At 36.8% G+C, this 26,741-nt stretch overlaps 1 protein-coding gene across 1 annotated transcript in view; it reads right to left on the reverse strand.

Moving 5' to 3' along the window:
• LOC576943 (sphingomyelin phosphodiesterase 3) overlaps positions 1 to 26,741 on the reverse strand; it is a 38,484-nt gene that overhangs the window by 8,263 nt on the left and 3,480 nt on the right. The window contains exon 2 of the mRNA XM_030975601.1: positions 24,589 to 24,735. Within this exon, the coding sequence (XP_030831461.1) occupies positions 24,589 to 24,712 (124 nt within the window). The 5' untranslated portion in view covers positions 24,713 to 24,735. The remainder of the gene's footprint in view (positions 1 to 24,588; positions 24,736 to 26,741) is intronic.

Here is a 26,741-nt window from a genome sequence, read left to right on the forward strand (position 1 = left end):
TTCCGGTGCTAACAAGTGCTAACAGGTTTCCTCAATCAATCGTCCACATGCCAAGTGGGATCAGCGTTCCAGCTGCACATGATTTCTCTCGTCAAATACCTTGACTGCTTCTTGGGAGACTTACGATTGATCGTGGTAAGCCAGCGCCCAGACGCCAAAGGGTTCCTTGTGAGACTTACGATGGATCGTAAGCCACAATCAAAAGGCCAAAAGCTTTCCTGTGCAATTTATCTTTGATCGTAAGCGTTGGGAGACTTACGATTGATCGTGGTAAGCCAGCGCCCAGACGCCAAAGGGTTCCTTGTGAGACTTACGATGGATCGTAAGCCACAATCAAAAGGCCAAAAGCTTTCCTGTGCAATTTATCTTTGATCGTAAGCCACCATCCAGAGGCCTTGAGATTATGTAAAATTGATGTCTTTGAAATGTCTGCAGATGTTAAACGGCCACGCACAAGGCCGCATTATAGAATGACTTTTTGAAATTCTTTGCAATGGTGTTACTTGTAATGACGGGGTAAAGAAGGAAGTGGAGTGAAGGGAGGAAAGGAGAAAAGGGGACAAGGTGAAAGGGGAGGAAAAAATATAATACAGAGAAACGCAGATTTGATTTGTAAAACTTTTTTAAATAATACAGATGCATACTTTTATTGGGAATAAATACCAAAATACGTCTCTTTGCCTATCTGCCCCATGTCTCTATTTGTTTGTTCTTTTGTGTTTTTTCTTTTAAAACCCACGGGAAGACTTCAGTATAGAGATCTCGAAGACAAACTTTGACCAACAGCATCCCCAACTAAATCCCAATTGGCGTACCATTATCCCTGATGGTCACATTTTGAAAGAGCACCTGATCTCTCGTGTAGCCAATGATGTTTGCAAAGTCATTTGATTGAATGTTATTCAAATGCTTTATCAACTTGTATGGCGTTTGAGTATTGAACAAAAACAAAATATTGGTCAGGATTCCGCTTCGTGTCGCTTGTCGATACCAATATTTTTCGGAATTTATAAAGAACACGCTTACAACTTTTGTGGTGGTTGGGATGACCTAAAAAAGATGTGGGAAAATTACAACTCACACATGTTTAACAATTTGGCAATCTTTTTTCTTGAATTTGTTTATTTCTGCGAAATCATGTGTACTTCTTCCACTTTTAAAATATTAATCTTTCTTTCAGGATTGGGCAATAATCGGAATTTTATAGTTGATCTTGTCGATGTTATTTAGGTATTTCCTTTTGTTTGGATTTTACTTTTAAACTTTGCTCGCTATGAAGTCAACCACGCTCTTCTTACCATAGCCATTAATAGTCACACCTGCTTTAGTGACCACCTGTCTACGAAGACCACCTGTCAACAAAGACCACGTCTTTTATTTCCCTTGAAAATGGTTTCTCATTGAAACATGTACGGAACCGGTCTACAAAGACCACTTTTTGTGTTTCCCTTGGGCGGTCGCTATAGACAGGTTTGACTGTATTGGGTACATTCTTTATTATTTGTGATAGGGTATTCATCCTGACAATTATGAAACTTTAAAAATGGTACATGTATATTCCAGGTTCGCATCACTATTATCTCAAATCGTCATACTAAGTCCACATCTTCTAAAGATCACCCGAAGTAACGACCTGACGAGGTTTGCTTGTTCAGACTTCACACACACATACACACACGCACACACGCATATACATATAAACATATTGAGTATGCAATATATATCCTCTTGTTTTTCACTACTAATGTCGGTATGCCTACCGATGAGAAATTCGATGATTATCGGGAAACTCCTATAGAAGCTGGGTCCTCAGTTTCATCATGGATTGGGCATGTGAGGACTACCAACTACCATTTCCATCAAAAACGCATGGGGAAGTTACTAATGTAAATACTCATTACATTATCATCAATTATGTAACAGTTAATCTACCCAACAGCTACCTGACTAATGATTAATTTGGTAAAGGAAGAGTGCGTTAACATCATCTCATGCAGTTATATCACAATACTCGTTCGGCCTCGTAGGTGTGAGTAGAACCCTGTGAAATTTTGCATTTTTTCCCCCACCGGCAAGACACCTTCATGGATCCACTTAACTACTTTGATGGCCTCTGATCGAGTGTGAACCAGATTTAAACTGTGTAATGCAATTGACAGACTTTGCTTTGATTGTGGCCACAATCATGCTATGAATACTTTATAATAATTATTCAAGATAATAATGTACACAATATTTTTGTTTAAATATTATTTTTTCATTTTGTTGAGGGGGGGAGTTAAAGTTTAATATGTATTGAAATAATTATATTTTTTACGTTTTAAGCAAATTTGTTTAACACAACAAGGCAATTAAGATCGTAATGCATAATTGCAGAACTATTATAGAGATAAAAAGAGAAATATGTCCATTGCATTAGAGTCTGTTTTGCCCTAGTCATTAATTTTGGATGATGATTATGCACCACTATTCGTGTCATGTTGGGTCACTGTACTATATTCATTTATAGAAAATACGATGCATGTAAAATGTAACACTCAAGCTGTAACTTCTTTCTTCTTATCTTCTCTCTCTTCTTGTCTTCCTGTCACTATCTTTACCTTGTTATCTTTATCTTTCCTCTGTCCTCTGTTGTTGTAAATGTATGTGTTTTTTATATAAAATAAGTTTGCATCTTGTTTATGCTTAGTATTTATTTGGGGATCATTCTCATCAAGCCAATTTTGGCTTTCATGATTCCCCACTCCCTTTTATCTTATGTTGATAATGAACGAACATGTATATACTTTTGATGTTTTTTAAAAAAGAGTGAAATAAATAAATGAAATGAAATAAATGAAATGAAATAACTTTGTGGATGCAACTCAATTAACCCATTCATCGGAGTTTATCGCTGAATCAAATTAGACAAAATAACGGAAAACAAGTCTAGACACATCTCCATAGAAAAGGTTACTCTTGTGAAGCGTTACCAAAGTGACGGGGGAGTTTGGCGTCAGACAGCTGTCTACTGATAAAATTAATATATTTAACGATCTGATTTAAGAAATATATTTGTACAGACAATTGTTTCCCGGTTGATATGTTTCATACAATCAACCTACTTCTTGTACTCTATATTTATTCCAATTACTTTTTAAATGGGCCATTAAACACACTTTCTGCAAGAGATTCACCTTTACCACTAAAATATACACAATTCAGAAGTCTGGCCTTACATCTTCTCGTCATAAACAAAGCACCATAACGTAAATTCAATTGTATATTTGTCAACTTCATACAGCGCAGCTTGGTCTCCCCCTTTACACAAACCACTTATCAATATTTACCGCCATATTTTGACGGACCGATTACGATAATGAACACCAGAAATATCTGTGATAAATTTGATTTGGGCGTTCAAATTAATGACTCATTCCCTTAACTCCATCATAAGCGGCGCAGTAAAAAAAAAGAGGCTGGAAGAGCAGTTACAATTGCGACGCAGTGGAGGTGAAAATTGCTTTAATTGGGAGTTAATGAAACGTGTGCGAGGGGGCACTCCTTCCGAGTTAGCAGCGGTGTTGGAAAATTGCTATTATATATACGCGAGATAGGAAGTCGTATCTACATTATCAAATATTTAAGGTTTCATTATTTGGAAATGGACTGCCTTCCGACGATCTCACTCCGTACAAAAAAAGACACAGACACTTTTATCCATCATGCAGTTTTATCGAATTACAGAAATAATGTTTCCCTGCAAATGTTCTTCTTTCGAAGACATTTCCCTCTCGACATGCCCTCTTCGTGTATTCTCTTAACAAAGTGTTCATGTGTTTCTTGGAAGACAGTTAATCTAGTTTGTTCGCCATTGATATCAAGCAATAAACAAAGGGATGCAGATCGAGTTGAAGATAAAACGATGAGGAGGAAATAATAACGAGAGGGGCATACCACGAAGGGTCTTGACAGTTGATTGCGCGGCTTGTTGTTTTGATATGTGGTGCTTTTGACTATACGGACTTTATCCACGGTTGTTAGACTCAACCACATCTAACAAGGTTTATCAAAATCATAAATCAAAGCTTCATTTCATGGGATGTCTTGAAACATGCTCTTGATTCAGGTAGGCCTATCATCTTTCATTCAAGATGGAACATAAGCTGAGGAAAAACAGACACCATACAATATTGTTCATATTCACCTGTGATATTCAATCGAGATTTCTTTTTAATTGGGATCGTTTTATAGAAATGTTCATGATTTTTACAAGCTATTGTCTTCTCTTCAAATGAAAGATCGAAAAATTATGATTTTAACATATTTTCTAGAAAAAAAAGTCAGTGAAACAGGGAGAGACGCTAAAATGACAACAAATGAACATTCATTTGTATATCACAGAGTACAGTCTATAAACATACTCTGCATTCTACATATACAAAATGCAATTGGTATAATAATACTAATCCGCTTTAAAATTTATATAGCGCTTAATTCATCTGCGATGTCTCTAGGCGCTTTACAGATATACTATTACCCGGTCATTAGATTCAATACTTGCCCGCACGCACTGTGTGCACAATCTCCACTCCCTGGGGAGTAGTCCAGCCAGACGTTACTAGACGCTCAAAAACTGTTTGACCAACAATGACGGTCGCATACTATACCGGGTACCCATTTAACACCTGGGTGGAGAGTAGCAAGTGCAGGTTAATATCTTGCCAAGGGTATTAGTGCTGTGTCGGGATTCGACCCCTCGACCTTCGCATCTCCAGTCTAGCGCCTTAAACCACTCGGTCACGACACTCCTACTATATATATATATATATATATATATATGGCACTTAAAAACAATACCATCATTCACAAACACCAATCAGCTGGAATAGGAGGCTAGACATAGAGTGTCGACATACCCTGCCATGGGCGCCAGAGATTTGAGATTGCAAGGTGAGGCAAGAGGCGGCCTGGGGTAATTTGTAGTTGGTGATAGGCTCGAAGTTGTCTTCCTCGAAGGTAATCGCTTACAGGGATTTCCAGCGAGTATACTGACCCGTCGCGTCGGATACTTAATTTTAAACGGTAAGTTCAAGACATTTACAAGCACTATTTCGTAAATCAATATTTTGTTGGACAAAATTACACAGGGCGAATATGTATGATTGTTAGTGCTATTTTGTGCATATATTTCGTTAAATCAAAAATTTAAGAATGAATGAATTAATAACACATCACATCAAGTCTATCTGACTAAAAAAACAACTTGAACAAATTTCGGATATCCACACTCACTTTTTTCCTGATTCGTGCGAATCAGAAAATAATTGCACTTTGGATTTTTAAATTGTAAGTTACATACTAATTTTCTGTTCATTAAAGAGAGAAAAGTATGAGAGTGAAGTGGGAATATATACCCATGCCCGAATATTTAATATAGGATTTCTCGGTCACTTTCGTAAGCTTTTCATTCGTTTTGATACAAAGTTCATTCAAATTCGCGACATAAAGCTGCCGGCGTGTAAATTTCATTCAAAATAACACTTTTTTCATTTGATTTACTTATTCGGTCAATGGATTTAGCACTTGTTTCATTCAATTTAACAACCGCTTACAAATGCGCAGTTTGCATTCATTTTCGTCAACAATGGCAAATCGGACATCCGTACCATTCAATTTCACTTTGGGTCATTCTAAATAACAAAGTTTTAATTCATATTCGCCTATCTTTACAAACCTATGGTATACATGGTATATGCACATGTTTCTCATCTAAATTAAACAAATGAGTTATATAACATGCCTAGACGTCTTGCTCGTCAACATGGATTAAACAACTGTAGATATAAGATTGGACATCATCTTACTGATGTTCTCATCACTGACTTTATCGTACTCGGTCGTCTTTTGGAAGTGATATTACGTAGACGAACATGATAATGTCATGCATGATGTAATTATGATCATTTAAATATATATATAACCAAAACAAGATATCAGATTGTATACGTGTATTCTTTAGTTTATGTCCACATGACATGATTTATTGAGATGTGAGCACGGTGAGAAAACAATGTATCAAACTCATTAATGATTGTGTAGCGTGATCGTGATTGTAATTGAGATGGTGATTACGATTGTGACTGAGATGGTATTTGTGACTGTGATCACGATCTTGATTGGGATTCAGTGTGATGGTGATTCAGATTTTGATGTGATTATGATTGAGATTGAACTGATACTCATTGATTGTTCTTAACATGTTCAATACAGACTAAATATAATTTACACAAATATAAATGGCTTCAAAGAGATTACGAACATCGAATAGATTATCAAAAACAAAACAAAACAAAACATTTAAAATTAATCAATGTATAGAGTATTGATACCCCTCCCCTACCATTACGGTACGCCACTCCAATAAATACAACCGTAGTTTGTAAACATACACTTTGCATGCAATTATATCATTGCATATTCATAACAAGACACACTTGCTTAGTTCCATGCTAATTCTATATTGATGTGGCTACTTTACACATGATCGTTCAGTTCCTAAATAGTGATGATTTAGTGGGTATACATATACATGTACACCCATAGTGAGGACAAATAACATGTTTGTTGCTTACAAATCATACAATTTGAGATGGATTTAGCATGGAACTAAGCTTGCGGGGTTCTATATATGAATTTAATTTGTTTAATTTAATGAGTTTAATTTGTCTGCAAAACGTGTGAAACTGTATGCAAAGAAACGAATTTGAATTCACGGAAGACGCTATTACGTAATCGCGAATCGTCTCGCTTTAAATTGAATGAAAATTTTACGAAAAAGAAACACGTTTTAATTCGAATGAAAATAAAATGTTTTTGAATGATCGTTTTAGGAAATTAAATGCTAAAAAACGAATTTGAACGAAAAATAACAGCTGCGGTGACAGAATCGGCGAAATTGAATGAACATAAAATGAATTTGTGTGGCCAACTTACGAAAGTGACCGAGAAATCCTATATTAATCTAGGACGCGAAGCATGATGTCCTATTTTCACATGTTAAACCTCTGCTTTAACCTTTGATATTTTGATGAACCAGCTTCCTATATATTAAAGGCACGCGGACACTTCATTTTCCTCAGTTTTCTCTCTTCCCGATGCCTGGGGAGCATGGGTGTCGATCCCGGGGGGGATGGGGGGGATATATCCCCCCCAATATTTCAGGTGGGGGGGATGGCCTGTACAATCATCCCCCCCAATAATTCACCATAAAATTATTTTTTTAAATGAAGAGAAAAATTAATGATGAGAGTCCGATGAGAGTAGTTAATTGTTATTACTCGCAAGATGACCATCAATATACACATTTTGCTATCTCATTTTCATAATACATACATTATATACGAAGTTAATAAGACAACCGTATATGAGACAAGAATAAATTGAATTCTCGCTCATACGGCTTCATCAGGAATTGATGAATTTATTCAATTTGTTCAATCAACAGCATATCATAGAAATGCAGTGCGCCAAATGCAAAGACGCAGCATCAAAAGCAACGAGCTAAATGTTAAGCGCGAAGCACAAAAGTAGCAATCTGCAATGCACATCAGACAATCCTGGACAGTGTAAACATAGATGAACTCTGTGACGATTTCGTGATGAGATCGGAGACAAAGAGAAAGATTTTCGGACATTAGTATGACTTATAAAATAGTTCACTAGTTGTTATGTTGTTTCCGTTCACCCTTTTTAAAATTCACGTCATTGTATCTTTATTTTTATTTTTTTCACTCATTTTATTTCCTGATATTTCCTAAAACATTTTTCATTTTTGGAGAAAGATTATTATGTCACAACTTATTTTCAGTTGGGAAACTGAATTCAGACAAGGATTAATATAGAGAACAGTACAATGAATCGTCTTCTTTCTCTAATAATTTAGCGAACAGGGCAAAGCTGTTAGGGGGGCAACTGAATTCAGACGTGGATTAAGAGTAATAATCAAATGAAACGTCAAAGTACACGATACAACTAATCGTCTTCTTTTACTAATAATTTAATAAAACGTGAAAGCTTCCGCGCTACGCGCGGAATGGGCGAAAGTGAATACAGACAAGGATAAAGAGTAATAATTTATTGAAACATTAAAGCTTCCGCGCTTCGCGCGGTAGGGGGGAAACTGAATTCATGAAGGACACGATACAACAAATCGTCTTCTTTCTCTAATAATGTAATAAAATGTGAAAGCTTCCGCGCTTCGCGCAGGATTGGGTAAAAATGAATTCAGACAAGGATTAAGAGTCGAGAATGGTACATAGAATCGTCTTCTTTCTTTAATAATCTAATGAAACGTCAGAGCTTCCGCGCTACGCGCGGGGGAAGGGGAACTTGATTCAAACAAGGATTAAGAGTCGAGAATGGTACATCGAATCGTCTTCTTTCTTTAATAATCTAATGAAACGTCAGAGCTTCCGCGCTACGCGCGGGGGAAGGGGAGCTTGATTCAAACAAGGAATAAGAGTCGAGAATGGTACATAGAATCGTCTTCTTTCTTTAATAATCTAATGAAACGTCAGAGCTACCGCGCTACGCGCGGAGGAAGGAGAATTTAATTCAAACAAGGATTAAGAGTCGAGAACGGTCCAACGAATCGTCTTCTTTCTCTAATAATTTAGTGAAACGTCAAAGCTTCCTCGCTTTGCGGGGGGGGGGGGGACTCCCCCTCCCTGCACCCAACCCCCTAGGAACCGCGCTTCGTGTGCTAACTACCGCCCCCCCTTAAATTAAATCCTGGCTACGCGCTTGGGAGGGGTGCAACTTGCCACACGCTTCTACCACTTTGGTTGCTTTGATCCATTGCCGAAAATATTTTGGCACCTATCATCCCCCCCAACCACGGATACAAATCGACACCCTTGCTGGGGAGGGAGGGGGGGGGGAGAGCTTTCACATGAGACTATTGGAATCACGTACGAGCGAATGGATTGGTAAATGGCCCGTTGTATTGAGAGAAGTTGATGATAAGGAAACTCTTGACTTGAATACGAACTCCCCTCCGACCACGAATTTGTTATCAATTACTTGTCGTCGCGACCTTTTGAGGGAAACGGAGACGGAGCTAAGTCAAAACACGTCGATCTAGTCTTTGACTTATGCTCACACTGGTAGAATGGTTACTCATTTTCATTCCCGTCAAGGTCAATGTTATCAATGTGATTCATTATCACTTCGGAGTCGTTAAGCTAAAAGCTAAATCACTCTTTCTCATGCTATTCATTCGTTTTCAGTCCATGACTCTACTCTTGCCCTACCCCCCCTCTCTCTCTCTCTCTCTCTCTCTCTCTCTCCCTCTCTATCTCTTTACCGGGTTTCCAAATACAAATATGTCTCTAATAATGGATTATGTCTTCTAAACATGTAGATAGAAATGACTGGTGCATAGAGGGCAATGCTTGCCAAAAACTAAGGATAACCAAGTTTTTATTACTATGATAAGACATTTTGATCATGAAAAATAATTGCCTTGAAAGTAATTTTAACACAAATATTACACGTCATCAAAATTTCTTTTGGATAAGAGGATACAACTATCAGGTTAAAACATATATAGCTAACGACTGACTATAATGTGATTGAGTCTTTGTTGAGCACTTGAGCCAAGCAAAGATATCTTTCGACCAGGGTGGCGGCCTGTTTGGGTAAGACTAGCACACACGTTTCACTAAGATGGATCATGGATTACGACGAAAGGGCACAAATCACGCTGATCAAGATTTGATTAAATTGTGAATACCAACATGTCAAGTTCCATCTCGGGACCATGCACTGTTGCATGCTCGGCGTCCATTTTTGTCCTCCTCCTGAAAATCCACCTGTGCAGAGGATTATTGCCTGCCCGATGATGTTTTCATCCAAACCATTTTCAAGTTTGCAATCTGGACCGGTAATTTAGAGCTATCTAATGTATCGACAGAGTTCAAGTTCAAGTTAAAGTTTTATCTATCTTTCTTTCATAACACACATGACATGAATATAACAAGTTGACAGAATATGGCGTTACTATAGAAAGATGAGGTAACCTTGGTTGAAAGCAAGGCTTGTGGAATTAAGGTCCCTCTTGAGTGGCTTATGTGTATGTCCTAAATGATCAAACTCGTCAGATATAAGGCTTCTTGGATAATGCCTTCTAATTGGATATGAATAATAATTGCAGGACCCTCAGGAAGAATATTGAATCATTCATTTATTGCAACCATAAGTTGGATTTCATACAGTAAAAAAGGCAGGCATATAAATGGTTCACAATATAGTTATATGTATATATACTTTGTACAATAAAACTGTATAAATTGACACTTTAAATACATAGATAAATAGATATGAAAAGAAGAATATCATTGATGCTAATTAAGCTTCCCTGGGTAAAAGAAACATGACATGTAGTGGTGGTTATTTTACCTGCCTGCTAAGAAAGCATAAATGCTTGTTAGTAAGCGACTAGAGGACCGACGGCTTTAGGTCCTCTCCGAGAGACCTGGTAATGAGGATTAATGCCTTACCAAAGGGCACGAGCGCATCGCCTTGGTTTCGAACCCGGGTCGCCGGATTACGAGACCACTGCTCTACCAACTGCATGAGTTATCGCGCCTCCTTTTTGATGATGATGATTTTTTTTTCTTCTTCTTCTTCTTATTGTTACTTCCATCTTTATTTAAAAAAATCATTAATATCATCATTATTACTACTGCATTATTATTAATATAATTTTTTTCAAATCGGAATCACTGGGACATTCAACACCAGTTCGAGAAAGATAAATACAATATTCCATCACTTCAGCATTGTAGAAAGTATTAACAGGTATATTCTGATGTAGTGATTTGTCCTCATGTGTGTTGGTTCTTGAATTAAGGTCGCTTTGACCCTACATCACCAACAACAAAATGTTGTGTAAAAAGGGTCAACATGGACGGTAAGGTTTTGATAATTGTTTGCTCAATCATAATTACCTTTTACTATAAATTGAGCTAAAAATAGAAATCGCCCCATTGCCCCAAAGTTGGTCGGACATAAATAATTGCGCCCACGTTACTTGTTAGGTAAATATTTACCAAACATTGTGTGCATAATTATATGCATGCATATACGTGACATACCTTTGCATTTTCACAAATAATGACGAGGAGTTCATAGCTGCCATTTTCAGAGACAATGCATCAAACATGTCTCTCTGCACCCGGGAGTATAGAAAAAGGATGTTATGGTATGAAGGCACGGAAACTAAATTATGTTCAAGGGATAGAAAATTGCTTGTTATGGAGTATGTGTAGATGTGTACCTATTGAACACTGGACAGAATACGTTACTTCAACAAGTGAGTCTATATATTCATCATTGTAAAATAAGGCTTAGAAAATAATTGGGCTATAAATTAGTTCACCGGCGAGAATTCCTTTCATATTTTTGTCCTTAATATTGTAAACCTCGAATATGAAGGGTTTTGTCAATGTACGTAAACATTTAAACATAAAATCCAACTTTAGATTTAAAAAAAAAAATTATATTATTGTTTATAATTACCAGTTAAACCAGTACACTTTAAAGTAGGAAGCACATTTGAAGATTATGCAGTCATTTTGTCATTACACTTGAATGCAAAATAACAATTATTCAAAGGAAATTGCTTATTCACGACAGATTTGATGAAAATACGGCAAAGAGATTTCACTAAGACCAAAGTAAATGAGGTAATTTTCTGCTCATAAATTGGTAAATTGCAATTTTCACTCCCATCAACTATTATAACAGATTTATCATGCTTGATATTGAGATTTAGCCAGATTGAATCTAGCCATTTCACGCCCATTTATTGGCAAATTATTTCTAAATTGATAATTTCATCTCACAGAGTCTTTCTCTCCCTCTCTCTCTTTCTCCTCCTCCTCCTCCTCCTCCATCTCTCTTTCTTTCTTTTCTCAATCTGTTTTACAAACAAAGTTGATTGCATTTTTTTTCTATATTATACTCATCCTTACTATCATTTGTATATCATAGTCATAGCGTAATCATGATGATTTTAGAATCAGGGATACTTTTATAGCATGAATATGCTATGATACAAGTAAATATTTTAAAACAGGCCTATACGCAAAATATTATTTCAGGAAATAGGTAAATAAAATAACAACATAATACAACAGTAAAGTAAAGCTATAACATTTCACTTTTTTATTTCTCTTAACAAAGTGTAGATTTGTTGCTATATTTGTGAATGACATTACGAATTCTACGACGAAATAATCCTATACATAGTATTAGAAAGAATAAGTTGACGATATAATTGGGTACGACCGATAACTTTTGTTTAAAAAATCAAGCACAAATTTCAATTAAATATTTAAAAAAAATATATGCTCGCTTAAACCTTCGAAAGTAAGTCTTGTCGTGAGACATGAAATGCTGGAATTATTTTGAATTGCACTCCGGCCGTTGGACAAAGTTCTAGATTTAGACTGATCAATTGAAAAACGATTTGGCATTGGATGGCAAGACAAGACTCGAGTGATATGCATCGATCAAACGCTAATCGATGATACATCATGAGCATCATGAGAGAAAGAGAGAGAGAGAGGGAAAGTGAGAGGGAGGGGACAGGAAAATGTGAAAGAGGGAGACAGAGAGATGAGAGAGACTGAGAGATTACGGTAGAGGGATGGGCGGGAGAAAGGGAGCATAGTGAGATTTGAGAAAGAGGGGAGAGAGAAAGAGAGAAGTGAAGAGAGGGAGACAGGGAGAGAGAGAGAAAGAGAGAGAGAGAGAGAGAGAGAGATAATTAAATCCTTTTGAAGGGACGACATCGGATTTAGATGATACACAAAAACGGACTGGGGTATTGCATTTATGATGGGGATCAGAGTTAAAGATACGCCATTAGATGAAGAGAAAGATACATATATATATATATATGTAGAGAGAGAGAGAGAGAGAGAGAGAGAGAGAGAGAGAGAGAGATCATAGATAAATATACGTACATCTTAGAAATATAATTATAAGGGAGAAATATTACTGATAATTACTGAGAGGGAAATGAGGGTTAAATGGTGAAAAGTGAGGAAGGGGGAAATAGTGAGAGATAGCAAGAACAAAGAGAAAGCGAGGGAGGCAAAGAGAGAGAGAGAGAGAGAGAGAGAGAGAGAGATAGGAAAATGGAAGGGAGAGGGGGAGAAAGATGGGTATTTAGAATAGGAAACTGACTTGGGGATGGGAGTGATTTAAGCAACAGGATTGAGGAGATAAGGACAATCAATATTAAATCAGGTAAGACGAAAGAATTCGATTCAAGTGACCATCTGCCAGAATTGACCCACTACGCCCCTATAAATAGATTACATTATAGTTTCGACCAATGCAAGAAAATGAAACCACCTGCCTTTAACGATACACTTTTAACGTCCATAACATGCCCTTTTATTTTAAAAATACATCTATATGTTAATGAAGACGTGAACATCTCGCTAGAGACAGCAGATATATAGCGGAGGGTTAGACAGACAGACAGGAAGTATATGGGCGTGGTGTGGCGGACAAAATGAGAACAAAATAGAACAATAGAGAGCCAGAATTACCATTAAATTGTTTGTTTTTTCGTGATTCAAGTTTGAACTGGCATAAATAGTGGAATGTTTGAAACTCCATATTTGGTACATGCCTGGAATATTTATAAATTAAATATCGTCTGTTAGTACCAGAGGGCATTTAATCATACACTTTAATACAGAGTTAACGCCGTTATGGCTCCTAAAAGATTTTGTTTGCGGTAGAATCCAGCAACCTAGTTGCACATTCCCTCTGTTTTTTACGTGTCTAATATCATTGTTTTTCAAATCATAGTTCCATGAAAAATTGTCATAGGATTCTCGATTTCATTACAGCTGATCGTTTTAACTTGACAGGAAACCTAATAAACACGTTTGCCTAGTACATGATGTGCCTAAACATTGCTGAAAACAATATTCGGAGCAATATCAAATCACACGCTTAGTCTCGCAACCATCTTCCCTTAAAAAACATCAATCATGATAATGGTCTAAAGTGTATGAAATTATCCCACGTGATTAGATCTGCACGAGGTTATGATTAAGTATGATTATTGTTTTGTGTTTTAATCATGGTCTATTATTACCTTGACGCTATTGATGTGGAGCGTAGGTGAAGTTTTGTATAAAACCCGCGTAGTCATGGAAGCATTGTCGACATTATTTTTTACTAGAAATGCCAGAAAATTCCATAACGGTATTCGAAAACTGAATTGAATTGATCATAATTGTGTTTTAATACCCAGGAAAGCCCAATCAACATCAGTGCTGTTCTTCCTGAGCGCCATGCAATTATTATTTCCCAAGCAATTGCCAAGAACCTATTTACACCTGGGTGGAGAGTGGAAAATATGGACTAATGTCTTGCGGGCCCGGCTGGGATTCGAATCCTCAACCTTCGGAATGAGAGACGAATGAATGAACCACCATACCACGATATGTGTTATTTCATAATCTGTCGGAACTCTGAGAATTGGGGTATCCTGGGGGGTGTTTCACAAAGATTTTAAGTAGAACTTAACTCTAAGTTGGACTTAAAAATTATGGACAGCCATTAGCATCTTTGAAAATATTTGGTAAAAATATTTTTGAAAGGCATAAAATGTTTATTCAAATCATTCATATTTTCTATCATCAAGGAGATTTCATATTCTTGTTGTGGAATTTATAAAATGTCTAAAATACTTGAATTTCTGCTTTTGAGTACATTTCATTTTAAGGCTCCAATGGCTGTCCATAATTTTTAAGTCAAACTTAGTGTTAAGTTCTACTTAGGATCTTTGTGAAACACCCCCCAGGACTATAGCAGCAATATAATCACTGCCAACCAATATGATCAAATTCAATTCTTAGATTCCTAAAATGTTATATTTATCTAATCATGACTTACGATTTTCTGGAATTAAAAATACTTATGATAAGAGTGGTTTTCTCTGTTCTGGGGATCATTTTACTGACTCTTTATTTTAAATACACGTTATCTGAACATTCTGCTGTCGGCCCTCACCAAACCGTTTTCAGTCATAGGAGTCACAGAAACGTGGCTTAATGATACATCTCCATCTACTTTATGTAATATTGACAATTATTCGATTGTACGTTCTGATAGAAAAACCGGAAGGGGTGGTGGAGCTGCTATGTTTATCTCAAACTTGTTAACATACAAAATTAGATCTGACCTTAGTTTGAAGAGTGATGGTACTGACTCGATATGCATTGAAATCAATATGGCTCAAAGGAAAAACATCTTGATATGTACAATATATAGGCCTCCGCATACAAATGTTGAATTATTTTTGGATGAGTTTGATAGGATGCTGCATAAGGTCAATCTAGAAAATAATAATGTTTACTTGATGGGTGATTTTAATATTGATCTTTTGCAGGAAGATAATACTTTTCATAATATGTTACGATCAAATTCATTCAATGCCATGATTGATAAACCAACCAGATTGGCAAATAACTCTTCTACATTGATAGATAACATTTTTACAAAATGTCACCAATAACTATATAGGCTCTGGCCTCTTGTATAGTGAAATCTCTGACCACCTTCCAATTTTCCTGATTTGTAATCATGTTCGCAATTATCCTGTGGACGAAAAGAATCAAGCTATGATACGTAAAATCACAGCTGAAAAAATAGCCATGTTTAATGACGAACTACTCAAAGTAACATGGAATGACGTGGTCGCATGTACTGACACCAATAAGGCATATGCACTTTTTTGGAACTTGTTCTCCTCTCTTTTAAATAAACATATCCCAATGACTAAAAAAAGATCGGCAAGAAATAGAATCAAGCAGCCATGGATAACTAAAGGTATCTTTTGCTCTATTAAAAAACGGAATAGATTATTTAAATATAGTCTTCGACACCCAGGAGAGGAAAGCTTGAATAATTACAAATCATATAGGAACAAACTAACCACCATTATTAGACAGTCTCGACAAATGTATTTTGCCAAGCAGTTTGAAAATGCAAATGGAAATGCATCATCAACGTGGAATGTGATCAATCAAGCCCTCAAAAAACAAATGAGTAAATCAAAGTGTCATATTACCAAAGATAATAATACAATGGTTGATTCAAAAGAAATAGCAAATTGCTTCAATGCTTACTTTGTTGGGGTTGGCCCCAATCAGGCCAATACAATAGCTTCGAACGGAGTCGACTTCTCACAATTTCTTCAAACTCCCTGCAACAAGTCATTATTTCTCAAACCAACAAACTTGATTGAAATCTTGAATATTGCACGTTCTCTTAAAATAAGCTATGCTAACGGTCATGATGGGATAAGCACATATCTTTTGAAACAAGTTATAGGAAATATAATAACCCCACTAGTGCATATTTTTAATCTCTCTCTGACGACAGGTACATTTCCAGAAGCATTTAAGATTGCTAAGGTTGTTCCGATATACAAAAAGGATGACTCTTCCCAAGTCTCAAACTATCGCCCTGTTTCTATTCTCTCGAGTTTGTCCAAAGTATTGGAAAGACTTATATACAATAGGCTATATTGTTTTCTAACAGAAAATGACTTACTGAATCAGGATCAATATGGTTTCAGGAAATACCACTCAACCGATTTAGCCCTTGCACAATTATATGATAAGGTTTCGAATGCTTTGGCGTCTCGAAAGCATGTTATTGGTGTATTTATGGACTTAAGCAAAGCATTTGACACTCTTGATCACAAGGTACTATCAAGCAAACTTCATTATTACGGAGTAAGAGGAGTTGCTCTTGACTGGTTTAATGATTATTTGTCAGGTAGAAAGCAATATGTAAGCTACGAATCTGTAGATTCATCATTATTGCCTATGAAATGTGGTGTCCCACAAGGATCGATACTCGGTCCTTTATTGTTTCTACTGTATGTTAATGATATCTCGAACTCAACTACATCATTACAATATATTATATTTGCTGATGATACTAATGTGTTTTGCTCCAATTCCGATTTTCGATCACTTCAGAGAATTCTGAACACCGAGCTACCTAAGCTGTCTTTGTGGTTTAGGAGCAACAAATTGTCTCTGAATCTGAAAAAAACTAATTATATTCATTTTCAAAGCAGGAAAAATGCAACTGATAAACCTATACCTGAAATAGTCTTGGATGGTGAATATTTGGAGAAAAAACAAAATACTAAATTTCTTGGAACTATCATCAATGAAAATCTGAAATGGAGTGATCATGTACATTACGTTTCAAAGAGAGTGTCACGCACTGTTGGTTTACTGTATAAGTTAAAACATTATGTGCCTTTGAATATTCTATATATGCTATACAATTCCTTGATTCTTCCTTACATGTCTTATTGCAATATACTGTGGGCAGACTCAAAAGTATATACTGATAAAATGCTACTTTTACAAAAGAAAGCGATTCGTGTGTGTACCAATGCTGGATATCGCGATCACACTGATCCCCTATTCGCGAGGTTAAAAACTCTGAAAGTAACTGATATTAACTTTTTACAAAAAGCACTGTTCATGTTCCGTCTACATAATGATTCCCTACCTTCCCACTTCCCACCAATGTTTTGTTTGAATAGAAATATTCATACATACCCAACCAGACAATCAAATAAATACCATTTATGTAATCCTAAAACAACAATGGCTATGAAATCTATAAGACATTCTGGTCCGGATATTTGGAACTCACTGTCCGTTGACATCCGTAACTTGAAGTCAGTATATACTTTCAAGAAAAGTGTGAAATCAATTTTATTGAGCAAATATTGACAAATCTCTTAAATTAACACATGATATCATATATGTTTGTCAGCATTTCCTTGATATAGCAGGAAAATCCCCCTCCCATGCACCCTCTATCCCATTTTTTTTTTTGGTTGCAAGTCACTGTTTATTTTTTGTTATTATCCCCCAATTATGTTCTGTAATTACCTTTACTTTACAATCGTTATGATTTTAAATGTTTCTGGGCTGCAAGCGTATCAAGCTGTCACGCTTAGGCTGTAGCCCTTCTGTATCATCACCTCTTCGAGCGTATGTATCTATGATATACTGAATGTGGAAATGTAATTTAACTTATGTTTTATACACATGTAAGGACATTGTCACATTATTGTTATAACCTATGATGATTCAGTAACCAATAAATATTTCAACTAAGTCTACTTCATTGCGTAACTAGTCGTTGATTTAATTACTTTCGAGGAGAACATCGATTTTACGTCATCCGAATTAATTAATATTGTTCTTTGCAATTTTCACAAAATGAAACAGTTACGAATCAAAAGGATCGTTTTTGGAGAAAACATTCGTTATACAGTAAGTGAAGGGTGGTCAAAAAATTGAATCATCATATAGATTTTAGAGACCAGGTGGACTCTTTTTTTTTTTTTTTATTTCTCAACAATATATAGTTCAACTTGGAGATCTGCTGCTTCTTAAACAGCAGGGGTTATTCCCTAAAATGCTGTCATTAGCCTTGTGAGCGGATAAATCTTACACGTAGAAAGTAGTGCTTTAGCACCCGGCTTTGATGTAGCTTTCCCAACGATGTTTCACGGTTGAGATGAGTTAATATTTTTCTCCACCGCAGAACATTCGATGCCGATACATCGAGACAACATCTTTCAACATGACAACCACGAAAATATCCCATCACTGCATGGACAGCGATAGGGTTATTACGCCACGAGTTATGTTTATATCTATGCCGATTAAATAATGTGATTTGCACAAATGGAGTTTTCCGCCAGCGGGATATGCAAGGAAAGAATGTTCATTCATCTTCTTCTTTTTCGGGATCTCAGATAAAACTTGGGTAGCATGTTTGAACATGATATCCTCATCCCAAGGCGAATCATACGCTGATTACATGAATCTCTCCTGACATAATTTTTCGATGTAAGCATGAATTTGGAAGTAGCTTGCAGTTTAGAACAAGATTTGTCATTTGCTTTTCAATATCATTATTGAAGGCTGAGCAATCGTTGTAATCAATTACCGTTTAAGAGTGTATTCATCTATTAATAAATCAAGTCGAGCGTATTAATGATGTTGTAAAAGTTTGGTTTTACAGGGGAAGAGAAAGAGAGAGAGAGAGAGAGAGAGAGAGAGAGAGGTTCAGGGGAGATGTAGGTTTCGCCAAAATAATACTGTACGAATTCAGAGAAATTATTTTTCTTCTTTTTATTTCTGAAAATTTTGTTTTAATGAGATGAACTAAAAAAATACAACAAAGTAAAATATTCAAAAAAGAATGAAAACCCAAAAGACAATGATGAGAGACTAAAAACACTGTTTTAATCAGCGTTCTTGAACACTATCAGCAATAGACAGCAAATGAAATTTTAAAAAAGTTCCAAAGAGAGAGAGGGGGAGACAGACAGTGAACGTGAGAGGGAGTGACAGGAAGGAGAGAGAGAGAGATGGGGTGGAAAGAGAGAGAAAGAGTGAGAGATAAGGGGATGGGATATATAAAAAAAAAAAGAAAAGAAGTAAGACAGTGAGTGACTTAATTGGCGGTCAAAGGCACAAAGAGAGAATGGCATGGTGGGGGAAAAAGTAGGCTATACTTGTGAAATAGAATTTGTAAACAGAGAATAAATTTATAAAAAAGGAAATAAAGAAAATAGATGTAATGAGGGAAGTTAAGAGAGACAGAAACAGACAGACAGACATATAAAGAGACGGAGACGTAAATAGAGAGATAGAGAGAGAGAGAGAGAGAGAGAGCACTAAGAAACGCAATGTCCTTTTTTTCTCAAGAGACGACTATATCAGCGAATCTAAGCAACGAATCACACGAAAGATATATCCTCAGATAAATTGGACACCACAATCAGGTTCCTCCCAGGCGAATTGATATTAGATTCTTGATAAGAAATAAATTGAAATTGAAGAAATATTGCTTGTCTGCATTACAATACCATTGCAATAACGTCTCCCGTTCGGTGGAACTCCTTCTTTTGCATCCCCCGTATGTGAATAGTATTTTGTCACCATCTTTCGTTCTCCTCCAAATCACGTTACGACATTTGTATTTCTTTGCAAGAGACGACGACTCGAATTCAAGGTTTACCGTCTCCATTGTGCGTCCGTGTAATTTAATTTATTTTTATGTCGCTTAATTATTATGTTCTTCTTAATTAATTCTACTCTTAGAGATTCAATGCATTGTGAACATTTAAACATATTATGGGCTTGAATGATAATGATAATAATAATACTAAACATAATAATAATAACAATAATGATGATGATGATGATGATGATGATGATGATGATGATGATAAGGAGAAGAAAAAGAAGAAGTAGAAAGAGAGGAAGAGCATTAAAGTATTAAGCGCCAGCACCACAACACTCATGTGTTAAAGTCACATAACGATCGAAGGACATACGCATGCTGAAAATACACAAACATTTGCTAATAAAACAATCCACTATAAAGCAAGTTTGAACAGATGAGTTATGAGTGTATTTTAAAATAAATATTGGTCAGAATATATAAGGATAAAAACGATCTAAAAAGAAATGCAGATGAAGGAGATAAAAGAAGGTGGTGGAAGGGGTTGCATCACAGCTGTGACCGGATCATCTAAGTAAACAACATTGCGTCTTCTTTCGCACATTTTCATTAACATTTTGAAACAAATTATTTATTTAAAAAAAACTTTCGAAATACATTTAATGTTTTATGGACCTCCTGCGGAAGATAAGTAAAACATGGTTGTTTGATTTTGGGGGGTATAACGGGTATTGGAACTATTCTTATTGTCAGTGGCATTATTACACAGTTCTACTTTTATACTACATTTTTTTCCTTTTCTTGGCCTCTCTTTGTCTTCCATTATGATTATTCCTGGCTCTCTCGCTGACAGTCCCTACACCGACCTTACATTGATTCAATACCACTTAACTCGTTTGTACTTCCAAAAATTTTGAACCGTGGTGCTTTCTGGTTAAGTAATCAACGAGTCTGAACTTTTCTTCATGAAATATGCAGGTTAATGATGATGCTGCCACTTCAAACCATAAATTAGTTATTTGCTATCACTCCTCTGCCGTAAGAGAATGATGGGCCTTACTAGCCATCATGGTAACACCTTTTCAAACGCTGGTAGACGACAAATCCATCAACTATACCCCACTAATGAAAACTCGTATAGCAAAGCGCAAAGTCTGGTCCTCTTGAAGCGGAATAAAGCCACAAGATGAATATTTTAGACCTCAAACGCCAAGCAGAAGCCACCTTAAATCAGCAGTTTGCTATAAACTGACACTAGCCACGCTTATCATGCAGACATTGCCTCTTGTCAGAGGTCGCTTGAAAGTGTTATTGCGAGGGGAGAACATTAGGACATTACTCTCTTGTATCCGCGGATGTCATTTAATAAGCAAAGCAAGGTCACTCAAAAGCTGCATGTCATTCTCAATGCATACGCATGCTTATTTGTTAATATGAAAATTTATAAAGACAAAAAAATAGGTGCATTAACGTCTGAAAGGGACTGTATGAAAAGGAAGGAAGAGAAAGCGTGAAGTACGTACATAAATAGATGTGTGAAAGGATGTCTTTTCTGAATAGAAACGTGAGTACTTTCTATGTGCGATTAATGTCCTGTTTTTGGCGCCGCAGATCTATCAAGGCCCGTGCATGCATTACGGAGGTGGCGCCGAATAGGTGAGAAATCGACTGCATTTAAGCCGTGTTTTCGAATGATTTCATCGCCGTTCACATTTCCACAATCCTGCACTCATTGATATGGAGAGACAAAAACAGAAATCCTCGTGGAAAATACAATCTGCAAGAGGCTCCATCGAATTATCTTCCTCTCTCTCTCTTTCTCTCTCTCCCTCTCTCTCTCTCTCTCCCAGGGAGGGAGCAAGAGAAAAAGAGAGTGATTAATAAATAAATAGATCTATTAATCACTCTCCTTTTCCCCTGCTCCATCCCTCTCCTTCTCTCTCTCTCTCTCTCTCTCTTTCACTCATCTCTTCCCCCTTTTTATCTTTCCTCTCTTTCTCTTTCCTTTTCCCTGTCCCTCGCTCCCTATCCATCACTCCCCTTCTCTGTTAATATACTGTATATATTATTTGTGTCCCTCTTCATCCCCATTCTTTCCTCTTGCGCCTCTGTCTCTTTCTTTCTCCCTCGCCTTCCTAACCTATCCACCACTCTCCCTTTCTCTACACCCTCTTTTCTCCCCCCCTCTCTCTCTCTCTCATGTATCCACAGGAAAATTTATCAAGAGAAAACAAAAAGACGCCCCCCCCCCCCACAAAAGGAACACACAAAAAAAGGAAAAAAAGAAGAGGGAAAGTATATGGATTGGGGGAAAAAAAGGTATAACTATTTTAAATTCACTGTTAACAAGTCAATTATTTAAACCCTTACCAAGTTTTGAATTTGTTTAACTAAGCGAACACTTGATTTGTCCTGCTAAATTTTTCTTGAGAATGTGACATATTAAATCTTTCATCTAAATTATTCAACCAGTCCTCCTTTCATCCTTGAGTTATGAATTCACTTGGTTTGTATGTATTAGCCTAATTTAGCCAAGAGTTAGCCAAAAGACGATTGTGTTTGTGATCAGATCTTTCTCCTATATTTACATAACCTAACAAGATCTTCTCCGAGATATTGCAAAATAGATAGAAGTGATAGAAGTGAAAGAACAGAGCGACTGGCAATCAAAAACTCTCCTCAAATATTAGTTTGTCCAACTTCATGATGAATATTTGTGCAATGTGTCTATGGAGTGTTTCTAGGTAATCAACATGAGGCCGTAAAGCAATGATCATGTTGTCGCTAAGAGACTCTGTCTCTGACTCTATTACCTATAGAATAATGACAATGAAACAACACGCTCTCCAAACCAACGCACATAACCACAAGACAAGAAGCGGAGAAAATCATCCAAATCATTTGAGAAGACGAATATGACTAAATACATGGGAATGACTATAATCAAATCGAACTAATTCGACGGAGTGAATTCAACATTTTGTGATAGGAATTGAATATCGATCAAGTGGTTGGTTCATCAATCAATCTCAGTTCTCCAATTTCACCAGTGTATGCGTTGTGCTCAACTGAATGTGCGTCTATTCACTTGGGAGTCGGGCGAAATATTGTCAGTCTGGAGAAATAATGTCCTCTTATAAGATTAAAGGATTCGATGTATGCAAAGAATGGACGCCATATTACAATATAAATGTACAGAAATTCATCTTTTGTTTTGATTTGAAGACGGTAATATTAATATCACTTTTGGGACTGAATCAAAGTAGGTTTTTAAAGTCCACGAAATAATTATGACGAGGAGGCCCGCGAGGAGGGCTGCGAGATATTCCGTAGACCTTTGAATCAAAGCCGGACGGTATTTTCTCTTACATCATCGTATTGCATTGTGGACTTCCATTTTCACGGCGGACGCTGAAATGCATGTGTACCCAATGTGACCAAAACCCTGAAATGACGTCTTTTTTGCTAGACCAGGGGTATATAGGGTTACGTCTTAGCGACGATGGAAAAGGAAGATCTTATTGAGCTGAACATCATGAAGAAATGCGGGCAAAGTAGGCTTACGAGAAGAAGACAAGCAAACAAGACTTGGTGATCGCTGGGCAAGACTGGCAGCTGGATGGAGAGACTCAGACACCTCCGTGAAACCTGACAACGGCTCTCCTGGTCTCCCGTCTACTTGGAAAGTAAAGGGCAAAACGTCCCCACGGCACAACGGCAAGCAGATCGCATCGAATATTAATGTATACAATTTTGTATGACAATTTGGAGGTAAAAAGTAATGTACGGTGCTCCCCGTTTTTGAATTTGTATCCACCTTTTGGCTTTTACAACACCTAACGACTGTGTAGAGTTCCATTGTGGAGAAAAATATCACAAGCTTCTTCAATAATTATTATCCGCAAGTGAAACACTGAGAATGTTCTCGTGATTACTCTTCTGGTTTTGTGCACTAATTATTTTCATACTGTTAGTGATACTAGCAAGCAGACTCTGAATGACTGACGTTGTATGTGTCTGGTAGTATATTATTGATGTCTATTGGAAGTACAGGTTAAGTTTATTCAAATCAAACTCACGAAGGAATATTTCCTCAGTGACAGGAATCAAAAGCCAACAAAAATACGATACACAAAACCGAGACAGTAAAGATACATTGTGTACTTTATAGTACATTTAGACCGTCTTCTCCTTTGGAGCATTTCATTAATAGCACAGTAACATGCACATAATTATGTTGATATGGTTATCACGATCCTACCATTCGTGCTCCGGAGACGTCTGATCAACGTTCAATTTCTTACACCAACCATGGACCCACCATTTCCCTCAACTTTTAACCTTTAACTTCAACATACTGTCCGAATACCCAACTGAAACCTAAACCTATAATTATCATTGATGAAATAAGAAGGTGAATATCAACGGAGTCGGATCGCCGTTACAATTTGTTTACATTTCTAATGAATCTCTTATTTTCAATCGAGATAGACTTACTTGGAGACATGTTGTCGAAGTTGAAGTTTCCACAGAGGACGTCAAAGGCCACTACTTCCTGTAGTCCTTCAAGACGATGACTGTACACATGGAAGTTGTTAAGCCACTTCAAAATGGCGTCCATCTGTGCCGAGCGCAAATCGTCTTCTGTCAAAAATTGAAGCAGAACAGAAATTTGTTTACAAATTAGTTTGCCTTGCACATCTATTTAATATAAAGTCTGCAAAACAAAATCTTTATGATGAGTCACAAACATAAACGTTTGTTTCTGAGCTTCAAGATGTGAAAGCCTTTTTTTAGAGCCTTATTTGTGTGGGATTACACAAAAGAATCATCAGCTTAAAAAAATGTACAAGTGGCCAGTGAAAGAAAAAAGAAATCGGTGGAAGAAACTCTATTTGATTACTTAAACTATTTCTGCATTCGGTCAGTCCTTTTCTTCGGTTATATTAGTATGGCCTTACATACTGGAGTAGAATAGAATGTTTTAACATATTATACACAAATTAGGATGTTGAGCTTGATGCGAATAAACCATCAAAAGTAGGGCTTAACCTTGGGACAGTAAGAGGCGTAATTTGAGGTGCCTTATGGGTCGAAGATCTGGAAGGTGTTTGTTATAAGTGCCCCCTAAATCCGCCATAGGTAATCGTGTTTTTAATATTCATTTAATTGTTCGGGTAGTAAGGACGTTTAAAAGCAATTGAAGACGGTACCAATATTGCTTTAATATCAATGAATTCTTGCATTACTTTTCAATACATCCAGCGTTTTTTATTTGTAAATTAATCGATCACATATTTTGCTTCAAAGCCACATCTAAAATATAATCTAAAATGCAAAAAGTATAGTTATAGCTGTATTTCCCAAGAAGACAAACCATATGCACTACAGCATCGTCAGGTAATTATAACAAAGTGATGCCCTTTCTCACAGCAACGTTGTTTGTTTCCTTTTCGGAGAATCGGTTATCCGTGCTAGGGAAAAAATGGATTCCCTTCGGTAGCCTAATACGAAGGATTACATTCCATACTTCATCTTACAGTATTCATGAATACAACACGCAAGATTTAAAGCAGATGATCTTCATAACCAGCCCAGGTACTTTCTGAATATTTGTCTGAGCCCTATGGTAAGCAATTCTTGTAATAGGAGCTCCATAGCCTCTCAGTTTAACACTCGAAAGCAATCACCTAAACGCAAGTACCCAACTGCAGTCGACATGAGTTAGTTCCTTCTCATCTAAAAAGAGAAGCTACGGTATCTCTTGAAAACTATACGAGGCAAGAAACTAAAGGCATATAGTGTATCTATGAATACGATTATTGAAGATGGCGGTGCTTATGCCTAAGCCTCCCACACCCCTTAACCTCCTCTGCTCTTGTATATGGTGTAAATATGATTTACAAAGTTCATCTTTTCTGTCTCGTTATGGCATGGCTTGCTTTTTGGTTTTGACGGGGTAAAAGGGTACAAAAATAACTATCCGTGGTTTATCTTTGCAAGCAGAATACACCCACCCCTCCTACTCAGTGCTCGGAGTGGCGGAATGCTCGGTGACCCCGATGAGATTGGGGTGGAGCTTGTATTCTGGGTCAAAAGAGTAGATGGCAAGACACCTGATAAATGTTTAATGACCTGAAAAGGGCAATCCTCAAGGGTTTCTAAGAGGAGAAGCTGGGTCAGACTGTTCGATGGGTGCTAGTTATACTTTATGAATGAAAATCATCATAGTACTACATCAAAGTTTTTTTTGTAGTCTCGTATAGTTAATCGAAAAGACTTTTTTTCCTGAGATGGCCAAATATTACATTCGTATCGTGAGTGAACTTGTCACCATACTTGGTCATTCTCATTTATCTCTCTTTTCAGACATGGTTAACACCATTTTACGGTCATCCATTATGCGGGATCGCTGTGGAATATTGGAGAAGGCTTTTGACTCTCATACGAGAGGTTCTGGGTTCCATCGGTGCTTACAACAACGGGCAATGTGTTTTGCTCACATTATTTTGTCCCTCATCTCTTCCCAGGTGTAAATGAGTACATCTCAATGCTAGAGTAATAACAATCACCGGGCCAGTGGGAAGAGCAGAATTAAAACCGTTTTTGTTTACCCGGGGTAAAAACAAACCAATGGTTATTCATTTATC

Source organism: Strongylocentrotus purpuratus, unplaced genomic scaffold (genome assembly GCF_000002235.5).
Source record: "Strongylocentrotus purpuratus isolate Spur 01 unplaced genomic scaffold, Spur_5.0 spur5_scaffold_8, whole genome shotgun sequence".
Lineage (NCBI taxonomy): Eukaryota > Metazoa > Echinodermata > Echinoidea > Camarodonta > Strongylocentrotidae > Strongylocentrotus > Strongylocentrotus purpuratus.